This window comes from Bactrocera neohumeralis, unplaced genomic scaffold (assembly GCF_024586455.1).
Source record: "Bactrocera neohumeralis isolate Rockhampton unplaced genomic scaffold, APGP_CSIRO_Bneo_wtdbg2-racon-allhic-juicebox.fasta_v2 cluster09, whole genome shotgun sequence".
Lineage (NCBI taxonomy): Eukaryota > Metazoa > Arthropoda > Insecta > Diptera > Tephritidae > Bactrocera > Bactrocera neohumeralis.
Window position 1 is genome coordinate 10,718,656 of NW_026089622.1, and position 14,133 is coordinate 10,732,788.

Below are 14,133 nucleotides of genomic sequence, written 5' to 3' on the forward strand. Positions count from 1 at the left end.
AATTTAATACCCCTTTTACAAATTGAAAAATTCAAAACTAACCTTTTCTCCACATCAGACATTTTGAAACAAATTGAATTTCTTCTGACTGTTTTCGCCCGCATTGCCAACACACTTCATTTTTAAGCGAAAATATGAAAGAAGCTAAGTGCATTTTATTTGCCCATTATTTAGCTATTAGCTTGTGATGGTAAAATAAAACACGCCTAGTAATAAATATTGGAGGATGAGGTCATGTGTAGAAGCTCACGCAGGTGAGGAAAGTTCTCTGATCGTTACTCACGTGGGACAGGCCAGAAACGATTCTTTTACATATGGCTCAAGCAGCTCACGACTTCTGGTCTTTGACCAAGTATCTTCTCAACGATTGGAATTTAAGTGTGCTATGCCATATCCATAATCCATAAAAAAGGAGACCCCACAATCTGCGCCAACTACCGTGGGATTAGCCTCCTCAACATCGCATATAAGGTTCTATGGAGCGTATTGTGTGAAAGATTAAAGCCCACCGTCAACAAACTGATTGGACCTTATCAGTGTGGCTTTAGGCCTGGCAAATCTACACCCAACCAGATATTCACCTTGCGCCAAATCTTGGAAAAGACCCGTGAAAGGAGAATCGACACACACCACCTCTTCGTCGATTTCAAAGCTGCTTTCGACAGCACGAAAAGGAGCTGCCTTTTTGCCGCGATGTCTAAATTTGGTATCCGCGCAAAACTAATACGGCTGTGTAAACTGACGTTGAGTAACACCAAAAGCTCCGTCAGGATCGGGAAGGACCTCTCCGAGCCGTTCGATACCAAACGAGGTTTCAGACAAGGCGATTCCCTATCGTGTGACTTTTTCAACCTGCTTTTGGAGAAAATAGTTCGAGCCGCAGAACTAAATAGAGAAGGTACCATCTTCTATAATAGTGTACAGCTGCTGGCGTATGCCGACGATATTGATATCATCGGCCTCAACACCCGCGCCGTTAGTTCTGCTTTCTCCAGGCTGGACAAGGAAGCACAGAAAATGGGTCTGGCAGTGAACGAGGGCAAGACGAAATATCTCCTGTCATCAAACAAACAGTCGTCGCACTCGCGACTTGGCACTCACGTCACTGTTGACAGTCATAACTTTGAAGTCGTAGATAATTTCGTCTATCTTGGAACCAGCGTAAACACCACCAACAATGTCAGCCTAGAAATCCAACGCAGGATAACTCTTGCCAACAGGTGCTACTTCGGACTGAGTAGGCAATTGAGAAGCAAAGTCCTCTCTCGACAAACAAAAACCAAACTCTATAAGTCACTCATAATTCCCGTCCTGCTGTATGGTGAGGAGGCTTGGACGATGTCAACAACGGATGAGTCGACGTTGCGAGCTGTCAGGGTAAAAGTTCTGCGAGAGATTTATGGTCCTTTGCGTATTGGCCACGGCGAATACCGCATTCGATGGAACGATGAGCTGTACGAGATATACGACGACATCGATATAGTTCAGCGAATTAAAAGACAGCGGCTACGCTGGCTAGGTCATGTTGTCCGAATGGATGAAAACACTCCAGCTCTGAAAGTATTCGACGCAGTACCCGCCGGGGGAAGCAGAGGAAGAGGAAGACCTCCACTCCGTTGGAAGGACCAAGTGGAGAAGGGCCTGGCTTCGCTTGGAATATCCAATTGACGCCACGTAGCGAAAAGAAGAAACGACTGGCGCGCTGTTGTTAACTCGGCTGTAATCGCTTAAGCGGTTTCTACGCCAATTAAGAAGAAGAAGATATGGTGCAGAGGCATGGACAATGACAACATCTGATGAGCCGACGTTACGACTTTTCGAGAGTAAAGTTTTGCGAAAGATTTATGGAAAAGGACCTGGCTTCGCGTGGAATTTCCAATTGGCTCCACCTTGCGGAAAACAAGAAACGACTGGCGCGCTGCTGCTAACTCGGCTATAACCGCGTAAGCGGTTTCCACGCCAGTGAAGAAGAAGATGTATTAACTATTGGCAGAAGTAGATAAAATCTGGTCGACAGTACCCCAACTCCCATACTTAGGCCTTAGACTTAATTTAGGTAATCTTACTTACTGTTTTATTAAGCATAAGGGATATTACCTAACAAATTTGAAAATATTGAATAAAATTAAATGTTTTGTTGTGTTGGAGGGAAGTGTGTGTTCTGAGTATACGAAGATAAACATATAAGGGCAATTAAATTAATTGTTGTTAATGTTTTTACTGTTATCTTTTCATATATATTATATAAATATATCCGTGAATATACTTCCGTAGAGTATATCGCACAGGTAACTGTTTTTGGGTTTTTTCTAAAAATTCTGTTCATATGGTAACCGGTTTGTGCATTTTTAGTTCCCGATTTTATATTATATAACGATACACTCACTTTGCTGGATTCTCAGTGTCTGTTTAGCAGACACCTGTTAGTTAAGTTGTGGTTAAAAAAAGGTTCTTTAAAGAAATAGGAAGTCCTTGTTAAGGGGGTAGTAAGGTTAATTCAAGCAAAAAAAAAAGCATATTTTCAATAATTTTTTTAAGATACAATCAATATTTATTTATTTGTATAATTATAGGATAATTATGTGATATTTAAAGAATATTCTGTGAAAGTTTCATGGAAAAATATTAAAAAATGAGCCGGTGACAGAGAATCTTCTCAGACGTTCCAAAAAAAAAAAATTGATTCGCGGTGAACCGCATAACTCATGACTGGATCATCTGAAATTAAAAACCCAAATTGATATGATTAACTGATAAGTTTCCTCAGGTAACGCTGTCGAGTTTTTTTATGATTTTTCAATTTTTTACAACGCTCGGAACTCAAAATACTGATTTTTCATCAAAAAAATCAGAAATTTTGTTGTTTAAAAATAAGTTAAAATTAAAAAAAAATCGACAGCGTTACCTCGTTACAGAGTTCACCGCCTTCGAAAAAGTGAAGTGTGAGAAAAAGACGTTTAAAGTTATCAGATAGCTGGTCGTTACGGTCGCGGCCGCTCACAATCAAATCGGAGGGCGGAGACTTACAACTGTATGTCTCCGTCAATTTTGCTTTAAATGCTCTCAAATTTTCACAGAATAATCTTAAGATATTGTATATTAATATAAAATAAAAAAAATAACCTTACTACCCCCTTAAGTTAACCAGAACTTAATTGACAGATGGCTGCTAACCAGACTTTGAGAAAACAACCCTAAAATGCGCATGTATTCAACAATAATAAATAAAAATAGCATTGTAAACTAAATGATATGTCTTCTTCTAAATACAATTCTGTAATATTATTAGTGGTTTCATATAGTCTCATAAAGTTATAAGTTACAACGATTCGAAAACATAGCATTGAAAATTGTAATTGTGTAAACTCATTTTTGTATGTAATCCAACAAAAATTTTTTTAAACAAGTGTAAAAATTTTAAATTTTACGACTTTACGATGCTTTAAGAAGGTTGTGAGTACCCCACATATGTTTAAGCTGAATTAATAAATAAATATGTTCTCTCTCTTCTGGTTTGCATTTCGCGCTAAGCAGATTGTTTTATTCCACTGTGAAAAAATATATTGCAACTCTAACAAAAACCACAAGCTAAGCAGCTGGAGCTTGTTCAAAAAGCGGTTCTCATCTGCATTTTTGGTGCATTAAGAAGAACAGCAACAATGGACCACAATGTTATTAAACACGTTCCACGTAGACATATCTGGCAGGTATTTTGCGGCAAAAGCTGCTATCAGACTTAGGGAAGCTTGGTATATGAGGGATTCAAGACAAGTGGCTAAATGAGTCTCAGCCCCCCTCACAATATTACACTCCCACGTCACACACATTAATGATGTGGTATATCATTATTCCACACCACATCTTCATCACATTCAACATCACACTCACACAAATACCACAACATCACGAATTCAACATACATGAGGACACCATAAAAAAAGAACAAAAGGGACCGACGGAGAAGGCACCAGCTTCTTTTTAATTTCGACCACGAACTCGGACACTCATGGTACGTTCCTCTGTGCTTTTTTTAGTTTCGTGGCGCATAAGTATGCAAAGTTGTTTGTTTTGGTAGAAATGCAACCAAAAGTGCAAGTCTGTAGAAATAATGCAAACATAAATAGGAGATTCTATTAATGCGATGAAATTGTTAAACAAAAAATGAAAGACTGTTTAACATAAATTGTTTTCAATTAAGTATGTACATAAGATGTAACAACAAACGGAAAGCTGTAAAACTTATGAAATTTTGGTAGTTATTTATTAAAAACTTACAACGAATTAATAATTGAAAGCACTGTTTAAGAAAAGTAAAATATTCAAAAAACTCACGTTTTATAGGTGGAAAAAGCACATTCGTCTTTTGTAGGCATTGTAGTCTAAAGAGAAAGAAAATAAAAATAAATTAATAATAAATATATTAATTTTGACAGTTGATAATTCTTTTAAATTAGCTTGTCTAAGCCTTAAAAGTTTGTATACCCAATATCTCTAATTTTTGCACTCCAGAAAACCAAGTGAAATTACGATCTAAAACTTTGTGCGGATAATGAGAATATCAATCATTTGTTGAATTATAACAGTACAATATTATAAAATTGAATATGACCACTTGAAAAAAATTACAACTGTCATTGTATGTATGATACATTAAAAATCCACTTATACATATATACGTCTAATCGAATATTGTATGATTAAGATTTTGTGTTATTATAACATTAAATCAAAATTAGTTTGCCCAAAAAGTATAAACAAAGTACGCTGAACTGGCATAACCACATTCTTCAACTCTATCAATTTTTGTTTTACGCGTTTTAATACTGTTTTAGACACATTTAGTATTATTATTGTTGAATATGAAAATGAAACATCTGTATTTTTGATTCTCCACCTAAAAAATAAGCTCAAAACTTTTCCGCATTCCATCCAAAGTTGTATGATTCGCTACAGCTTAATGCCTGACGAATCGTTCCTACATCTAGACTCATTTCTTTTATTTAAGCATCAGACCAATTTTTTTTTTTTAAACAACTTGCTCACTTAAGTAATTACTGTATAAATAAGTATATATAATAAAATTATTATTTTTAATTATTTAAAAAAAATATTTTTGAATTAAAAAAAGATATTCACAAAAATCCAATTTTAGTTTTAAATTTTTTAAATTGTATTTTTTTTTTTGTTTATGTAATTTTTAGTTGAATGTATAATATTTTAAGAATATTGTGCTACTTCTAATAGATTGGTTCCTCTCATAACTTCAAAACGTCGCTGCTGTTGAAATTTGCCGCCTCCACTAAAAATTTTAATTTTCGAAAAACCCTATCGATGTTACTTAATCGAACCACAAACCACAGCCACAATACGCTATTAATCGGAAACCTATAAAGTGTCATAACAAAGCTTTACAATAAGTTACAAGGCTGTTGTTTGGTATAGCGAATTGAAAATTTTCGTACAAATAACTAACTAAATTTTGACATCTTACTCGCTCTGTGAAAATGGACGAAATGAGATGAAACGCCTACACTCCATATAACACGATTTTAAATTCTAACTGATTCTTTCGCTTTTCAGCAGGAATAAAGGGATGTCCAACTTATTCCAGTGTGAGAGCGCTTCAAAATTAGCGTTTTTTATAACATTTTCCATTATGGCCAGATTGAACAAAATAACAATTTTTGGGCATTTATCAACCCAATACCCAACATTTAGTACGAATAAAAATTACCAAATAGTGGTTATTTATTATATGGAGAAACTATTTGAATATTTTAAAGAATATTATAACAACTGACTTTTGTCCTTTCAATACCCAATAATAGGATTTAAGCTTTTTAGCTCTCAATCATTAATTGTTTTTAATCATTTTCCATTGAAAATAATACTATGATGCTTCAAATTACAAAAGGTTTCATCAAATGCCTTTAAATGAACGATGCAACAAATCCCCCGTTTACATATTTTGCGAATCAGGCGCATATCGAGAAAAAACGCATATGCCAAAATTAGTAAACCCGCGATAAATCAACAAATAAATACACCAAAGACTTTAAATTTTACCAACAAAATGTTCACACTCCCGCCATGTGTGGCTACAGAGTATAATAGTTTTGCTCATCTAACGGTTGTTGTAAGACTTAAAACTAATCAAGAAAGATATGCAGGGTTGTTGTGGATCTAAGATAGAATTTCTTAGCTGTCAGAATTGCAAACCAATTCTGATTTTCAATGGTGTCACAGAATCTGTTTGAATTTTCGTCTTTTCGGACATACGCAAAACCAATATTTGAATCAGCTGTTTACTAATGTGACAAAACTTGCAAATGAATAGATTTGGAAGCAATCCTATTAAAGTTTTTAATGAGTTCCGCTTTTATGGAAGATTTTAAGAGATAGCATTTATCGAATGAATAAAGACGCATTTGGGTGTTATATCACGTTTCTTACGTTTTGTAAATCTTCTTTAAATATCCGGATTTTTTTTCCAAAAAAGTCAATAATTAAGACCTTTAGTGTTTTATTTTTATGATTTCCCCTATAGTAATAAAGATGAATTAATTCATAAAAATAAAATAACTTGATTTCTTAACTTACATTTCAAATCTGTCAGCGACTATATTTTTGCTTTGTTTCTGGTAGCAAAACCGATAAAATTGGTTTCTGTGACACCCAAAACCAATACAAATTCTATTTCGAACATCAACCAATAATATCTAAATTCATGACACCTACTACTTTTTTTTATCGGTTTCAATTTTGATTCCGACAACTATCAGATTCCACAACACCTTATATAATGTATAAATGTCAGGTATGATGAGACGAGTAGCTTTCCAGGTGACTGGAATCGCTGCCTTTAATTCAAAACCTATAAAAGAGGATAAATAAGCTTAAAATTAAGATACAAAATTTTTGTTTGCTTCAGGAGAACGTTGTAGCGAAATTAACATTACTATAACTTTTTAACTACATAACTTTTTTGATTTTGAGGTTTTTATAGCCCATTGGTTCAATTTTAGCATGGTTTTGAGCCCACAAGGTGCTCAGTTTAAACCCTTACTATTAATATCTTATAGATCAAAATTTGTATTAAACGAACCCTTCCGCCGCTTATGCCGTGGTTTTAATTCTCATTCTTGCCGTTTGATTTATCTTAATCACTTTTAAAATGAAAAGTAGTACAGGGTGGCTGATGAAAGCCGCTACCAAAAAAAATTAAATAACTTTTTTTCTATTTAATGAATCTGGTTAATTTTTTTTATTTTGCAGATTGACTTTTATATTTAACAAAAATGGATAACTGGGACACTGAAACAAGAATTTGGATTGTCCGCCGCTATCATGCACTGGAGTCCGTAGTTTCGGTTCAAAGAGAGTATAGCCGCACGTTTGGCGGCAATCCTCCGAGCAGATGGACCATAATAAGACTTGTAAACAATTTTGCCGAGCATGGGACAGTCAACAGAAGACCTTACCATCGAAACCCTTCAGTTCGAACGGAGGAAACAATCGCTGCTGTAGCTGCTGCCATACAAAACAATCCACGCGTTTCGACAAGAAGCTTATCTGCTCAAATGGGTGTAAGCAGACAGTCATTACAGTCAATTATGCACAAAGATTTGCATTTATTCCCATATAAAATTCAAATGGCCAACCAATTGAGCGCTGCAGACTTGCCGATTCGCTTGGAATTTTTCCAGAAGATGCTTCAAATGGTGGAAGAGGATGAAAACATGTTAAACTGTCTTTTCATGTCTGACGAGGCCCATTTCGATTTAAACGGCAACATACACAAACAAAATTGTCGAATATGGAGTGCTTCCAACCCACAGATACTCCATGAGACGGAATTGCATCCACTTCGTGTCACAGTGTGGTGTGCAGTTTCATCACGCTGCTTTGTCGGGCCCTACTTCTTCGAAGAAAACGGTCACACCGTTACGGTTACTGGAGACCGTTACTTGAGCATGTTGAGAGAGTTTTTCTATCCAGAATTACGCCGAATGAGAATTTCTTTTAACTCTGTGTGGTTTCAGCAAGATGGTGCAGCTCCTCACATAGCCCAACCTGTTATGACAGAATTGCGACGAAAATTTCTCAATAAGCTGATATCCAGAAACTCCACATTCCGTTGGCCATCCAGGTCGCCTGACCTTATTGCACCTGACTTTTTCTTGTGGGGTTATTGCAAACAGGAAGTCTACAAAGCAAAACCAACAAATTTGAATGAACTAAGGCAATCCATTCGAGAAACAATTGCGGCTATTCCTGTCTCAACTCTACAAGCAGTAATGAACAACTTTTTGGTAAGATGCCGCACATGCATCAACGAGCAGGGGGGGGCATTTAAATTCCATTATTTTTAAAACTAATTAAGCTATATTTAATAAAATTTAATGGGCTTTAACATGAAAAATGAATTCCATAGACTGAAAAAAAAATTATTTGAGTTTCTTAATGTAGCAAAATTCATCAGCAACCCTGTATATTGGTTTCTGTTAATAAATAAAATCAAAGCAAATTATTAGAACGTAATTCTAAATATTATCTGATGAAATTTTTGTTCGTGCAGATGAGCAATTTTAGATCGCTATTCTTGGAAAGAAAACTCTGTTTCCTTTCATCCACCTCTAGGAGCATTTGTGCAAATAGTGCCTTTAAGGTAGACACAGTTCTAGTACGAGTAATTAAGACATTTTCAAGATTAAGTTTTTGGAAGTAAAATAAGGATGGGTGCATAACCATTAATTTGGGACTTTTATTTAACAATCCAGTTATCGAACTCAAGATTAAGTTATAAGGTAGAAGCTTAATCGAGAAATCAATTACAATGTGTATTACTGTCAAAAAGGGATAACATCGGGTTAACATACCCCTATCTCCCCAACACCTAATATACTTGGAAGATTCTCAACTGGTTGACCTATATTATATATTTCGGCTAATATGTAAGATACCTTAGCAAAAATATTATACACTATGATTTAATACCTAAAATATGTGACATTGATCTACGAATTAATACAACTATTTTTTACTAGGTTCGTAAATGATTTTCGTAATTCTAACAGACGTTTTGCCGAATATACCGATCAGTGTATGATTTTTTATTTGTGTTCTGAGCAATGTCTGAAATTAGACATCCAGACCTTTTGCCATAAATATATGGTGTATACTGATTTCAAACTTTCCATCGGACTTTAAGCTGTTTAGGTTGGTCAAGTTGTGATTAAGTGGTCAAGGTTAATTATACCATGTTCCGACAAAAAAAACAAGTGTCCTCAGTGCCGTATACGATTTATAAAAGATCTGTTTTTGACATTTAGATATTCACAGTAGCTCAAGGTAGATTATGGTCACATTTTTACTTTATTAGTTATTTACACACCAAATAATAGTGATGTTTGAAATAAGCCTAATTTGGAATTTTGAGCTCTAGCTATTCAGAAAACTCCAAGCTTTTGAGCCAATTGAAGACGTGAATCGCTACGCGCATTGAGGGCGATTCCGGAAATTGACTTTAACGACTATTTCGAGGATTGCAAAAAAACGTTGGCATAAGTGTATTGCAGCTACAAAGATTTTGAAGAATAAATTAAGAATTTTAAAATTAAAAGCAAAGTTACTTTTTTTTGTTCATTTAGTTCATACATATAATATATTATTTTTACCATCATACCTGATCCATGGTACTCTGAGAAGATATTGCAAATGTTATATTGTCAAGCCCACAAAATGCCAATAATCAAAAAATAATAATTGCAGTGAAGTGCTATAACTCAATAATAAATCATAGTATGCAACTTAAATTTGTACAGGCGACGTTATTAAAATATGTTTGAACTAAAAGTTATTATACTCTCGCAAGAAAGTTGCTAAGGAGAGTATTATAGTTTTGTTCACATAACGGTTGTTTGTAAGTCCTAAAACTAAAAGAGTTAGATATAGGGTTATATATACCAAAGTGATCAAGGTGACGGGTAGAGTAGAAATCCGGATGTACGTCTGTCCGTCCGTGCAAGCTGTAACTTGAGTAAAAATTGAGATATCATGATGAAACTTGGTACACGTATTTCTTGGCTCCATAGGAAGGTTAAGTTCGAAGATGGGCAAAATCGGCCTACTGCCACGCCCACAAAATGGCGAAAACCGAAAACCTATAAAGTGTCATAACTAAGCCATAAATAAAGATATTAAAGTGAAATTTGGCACAAAGGATCGCATTAGAGAGGGGCATATTTGGACGTAATTTTTTTGGAAAAGTGGGCGTGGCTCCGCTCCCTACTAAGTTTTTTGTACATATCTCGGAAACTACTATAGCTATGTCAACCAAAGTCTACAGAGTCGTTTTTTTCAGGCATTTTCATATACAGTTCAAAAATGGAAACAGAAATCAGATAATAACCACGCCCACCTCCCATACAAAGGTTATGATGAAAATCACTAAAAGTGCGTTAACCGACTAACAAAAAACGTCAGAAACACTAAATTTTACTGAAGAAATGGCAGAAGGAAGCTGCACCCAGGCTTTTTTTAAAAATTGAAAATGGGCGTGGCGTCGCCCACTTATGGACCAAAAACGATATCTCAGGAACTACTAGACCGATTTCAATGAAATTCGGTATATAATATTTTCTTAACACCCTGATGACATGTACGAAATATGGGTGAAATCGGTTCACAACCACGCCTTCTTCCAATATAACGCTATTTTGAATTCCATCTGATGCCTTCTCTGTATAATATATACATTAGGAACCAATGATGATAGCGGAATAAAACTTTACACAAATACGGTATTTTAAAAATATGTAAATGACGGATAATGAAATCTTGATTATCACTTTATCATGCGATAGTATAAAATGTTCGGTGACACCCGAACTTAGCCCTTCCTTACTTGTTTTTATACTACATCTGGTATATAAGATTTTTCTAACAAATTAAATTAACGTGTTACCCAAGAAATTTTTTAGTTGTAGGTCAAAAATGGGCAATAAATACATACAGACAGCGACAATTCCTAAAAAAGTGGAACAAGGTAAAAAAGTATAGGTCCTGAAATAATGGATAATACTTTAACCAAGATTCGCAATAGACCCTGAAAAAGCGGACAACCTAGAATCATGAAAAATCCTGAAGCATTAGACAGTTAATTATCAGTTAGAAAGAAGCAAAGATGGCCCAACTCCAAGCACAAGCAACTGCATTGATGGTAATTATAAACAAGCAACAAGAGGAATTTATACAAATTTATCCTCAATCGAAAAGTGAAAATTTCCACAAGCAACACCAATTACCCAAAAAAAAGGCACCGAAAACAAGGCAAGCCAAAAAGGAAAATGGTTGTTGAATTCTGGAAAATTAACGCTAATTCAAAACGAACTAAAAGAAGAGATCAATAGAAACACGAAAAAATATTTAAGTATATACTATAGAATGGTAATAATTGTAAACATAAAAAATTAATCAAACACATACGAAAAGTAAAAATTTCCACAACCACAGCCAATAATTCCAAAAAAAGGCACCGAAAACAAGGCAAGCAAAAAAGGAAAATGGTTGTTGAATTTTAGAAAATTGACGCTAATTAAAAACTAAATTATAAGAGAAAAGAAAGCATCATAAGAAACATGCAAAAATAATTATTTAATAATATGTATAAAAAGGTAAACACAAAAAATTATTCAAACACAGAAAATAATGAATTATTATAAGCCGACTTCAAGCCTAGATGTTTTGAAATGAGGACATTTCATTTTAACAGAGGGGAGAGTTACGGAATGTATTCCTTATAATAGCAACAAACATCAAATCAACCTTTTGTTTCAGTAAACAGAATGCAGAAACAACCTTGAGTTGGAACAATTGAAATGCACTATCACTACAACAAACAATCCTAAACAAACAAGTATCAAAACAACATTAAGTTTGAATACCACAACAACCTTATCTTAAAACAAAGCAAATGTTTCTAAGCAAACAATATCTATATATGTATATAAAAATAAGTCCGTATATGTACGTCGCAAGTTAGCACATATACAAAATATACAGACAATTTTGTAAGTAAAATCTAATTCAGCAATATTTTGCATTGCTCAAGTAAAATTAAATCAAATAAAATTAAAGTTAGCACATATACAAAATATACAGACAATTTTGTAAGTAAAATCTAATTCAGCAATATTTTGCATTGCTCAAGTAAAATTAAATCAAATAAAATTAATTTCCAAAAATTGCAATAACAAAAACACATTTCGTCGGCACTATAACAAGCGGAAACCGAAGCGGAAACCGTGCCGCCGCAATGTGAGCCGTTTCACAACCAAACTGAGGTTCGCACTGGTTTTAGCTTACGTTATGATTATTTGATGTATAGAAATAAGTTCTAGCAAGTAAGAACTCGTACATATGTAAGTTTTTAGTAAGTAAGCAAAATTTGATTATAAAAACTAAGTAAATTTGTTGAATAAAGAGAGTTCAATTTTTGCCAGCAGCAAAGGTGCGTGTTGATATTATTGGTGGGCAGCATTAACTGGCGCCCGAGACTTCAAATTTAAATTGTCTATATCGGTTGAAAAAAGCAGCGTTAGAAAACTCTAAATCGCGCATTGATAAAATTGTTGTTTCCCGCGAGCAGAAAAAAAACAGCGTTAGGAAACTGCTGTTATCTAAACAAAGTGTTTAAAGTAACTCTAATCGCACATTGATAAAACTTCTGTTATCCGCGTGTAAGTAACTAAGCAGCTTAACAAAACTGCTGTTATCTAAAAACGTGCTCAAAGAGACTCAAAACTGTGCATTAATAAAAACTATTGTTGCCCCTAAACAAGAAGGAATCAACGTAGAAAAGCTGCCATAACACCAAGTGCTCAAAGTGACTCTAATACGACAATAATAACTGTGCAACTGAGAAAATTATTCTCGCAGCATATTCAACTGTGTAGACAAAAGTGCAAAACCACCAAGACAACAATCAAAGCCTGAACTGTGACGTCATCCACTCCCAAGTAGCGAAGTAAAACACCTCAAAAAGGAACAAGTGGACCGCCCGAAATCAGGATGCAGAAGCTGATACTCCCGATACTGTTGTAAGAATTAAAATTAAGTTATTCACCTTTTTGTAATCAAATTTATGTATTGAGCAATTTAAAATAAATTGTAATAAGAGCAAGATTATAACAATTAGCAATAGAAAAAATTGTAAAAACTGGTGAGCCTCAGTATGGAGCAAGTACAAGAAGCCATCACACACTTGACAGGCGCTATAAACGCGCAAATCGAGCAAGCTAAGATATTAAACAATAGAATAAATCAATTAGAAGCTAGAATCAACCCACACAGCGAAAGCGCTAACCCAAATAACCTTATTCACTTAACAGAGGCAGACCTAGCCGAAATTAGCAGATTGCCTGATAGTGTAAAGAACCTACCGACATTCGAAGGAGACCCGATCCAATTTATCTCCTGGATCCACAATGTAGAATCTATTTTACAGGACTATGAGGTGATAAGGACGAAGCCACTCTATAGAGCCATCTTACGGCACATTAGGCAAAAAGTGAAAGGTCCTGCGGATACGGCCTTAATATCATATAATATATTTGATGACGACTGGGGGACAATCAGGAGTTGTTTGTCACTGCACTACGCAGACAAACGCGACCAAAGGATCCTAGAACACGAACTAGGATCCTTATCTCAAAAGCACTTTAGCGTAGAGCAGTTCTATGCTCGAATTAATCACCAATTATCTTTGATAATCAATAAAATAAAGGGACAGGACTATTCCAGAGAAACAAGTAGCGTGCTACTAGAAACTTATAGGAACCGAGCCCTTGACGTATTTATCAGAGGCCTAAACGGTGAACTATCCAGGATGCTAGTCATCCAACGACCCAAGAACTTACCCGAAGCATACGCTTCCTGTCTTGAAATACAAAACATTAACCTAAACTTAACTATTCAATCAACCCAAGGAATATAGGTAGCTTAAGCCAAACGCAAAGAAACCAAATGAACCAAATGAACCAAAAACAGGTATTTGTACCAAGGGAATTAAACTCGTTCGAAAAAAATCAAATCTATAATAAAAATATTCAAACTCAAGCGCTACCTCCACCT

The 14,133-nt window shown here is 34.9% G+C and overlaps 1 protein-coding gene across 13 annotated transcripts in view; it reads right to left on the bottom strand.

Annotated features, from left to right (window-relative positions):
• The window catches only part of LOC126764471 (tubulin polyglutamylase TTLL5), a 244,951-nt gene that overhangs the window by 61,210 nt on the left and 169,608 nt on the right, over positions 1-14,133 (bottom strand). For all 13 annotated transcript variants that reach the window (XM_050482145.1, XM_050482147.1, XM_050482153.1 and 10 more), the window contains one exon: positions 4,333-4,379. In XM_050482145.1, the coding sequence (XP_050338102.1) occupies positions 4,333-4,379 (47 nt within the window). The remainder of the gene's footprint in view (positions 1-4,332; positions 4,380-14,133) is intronic.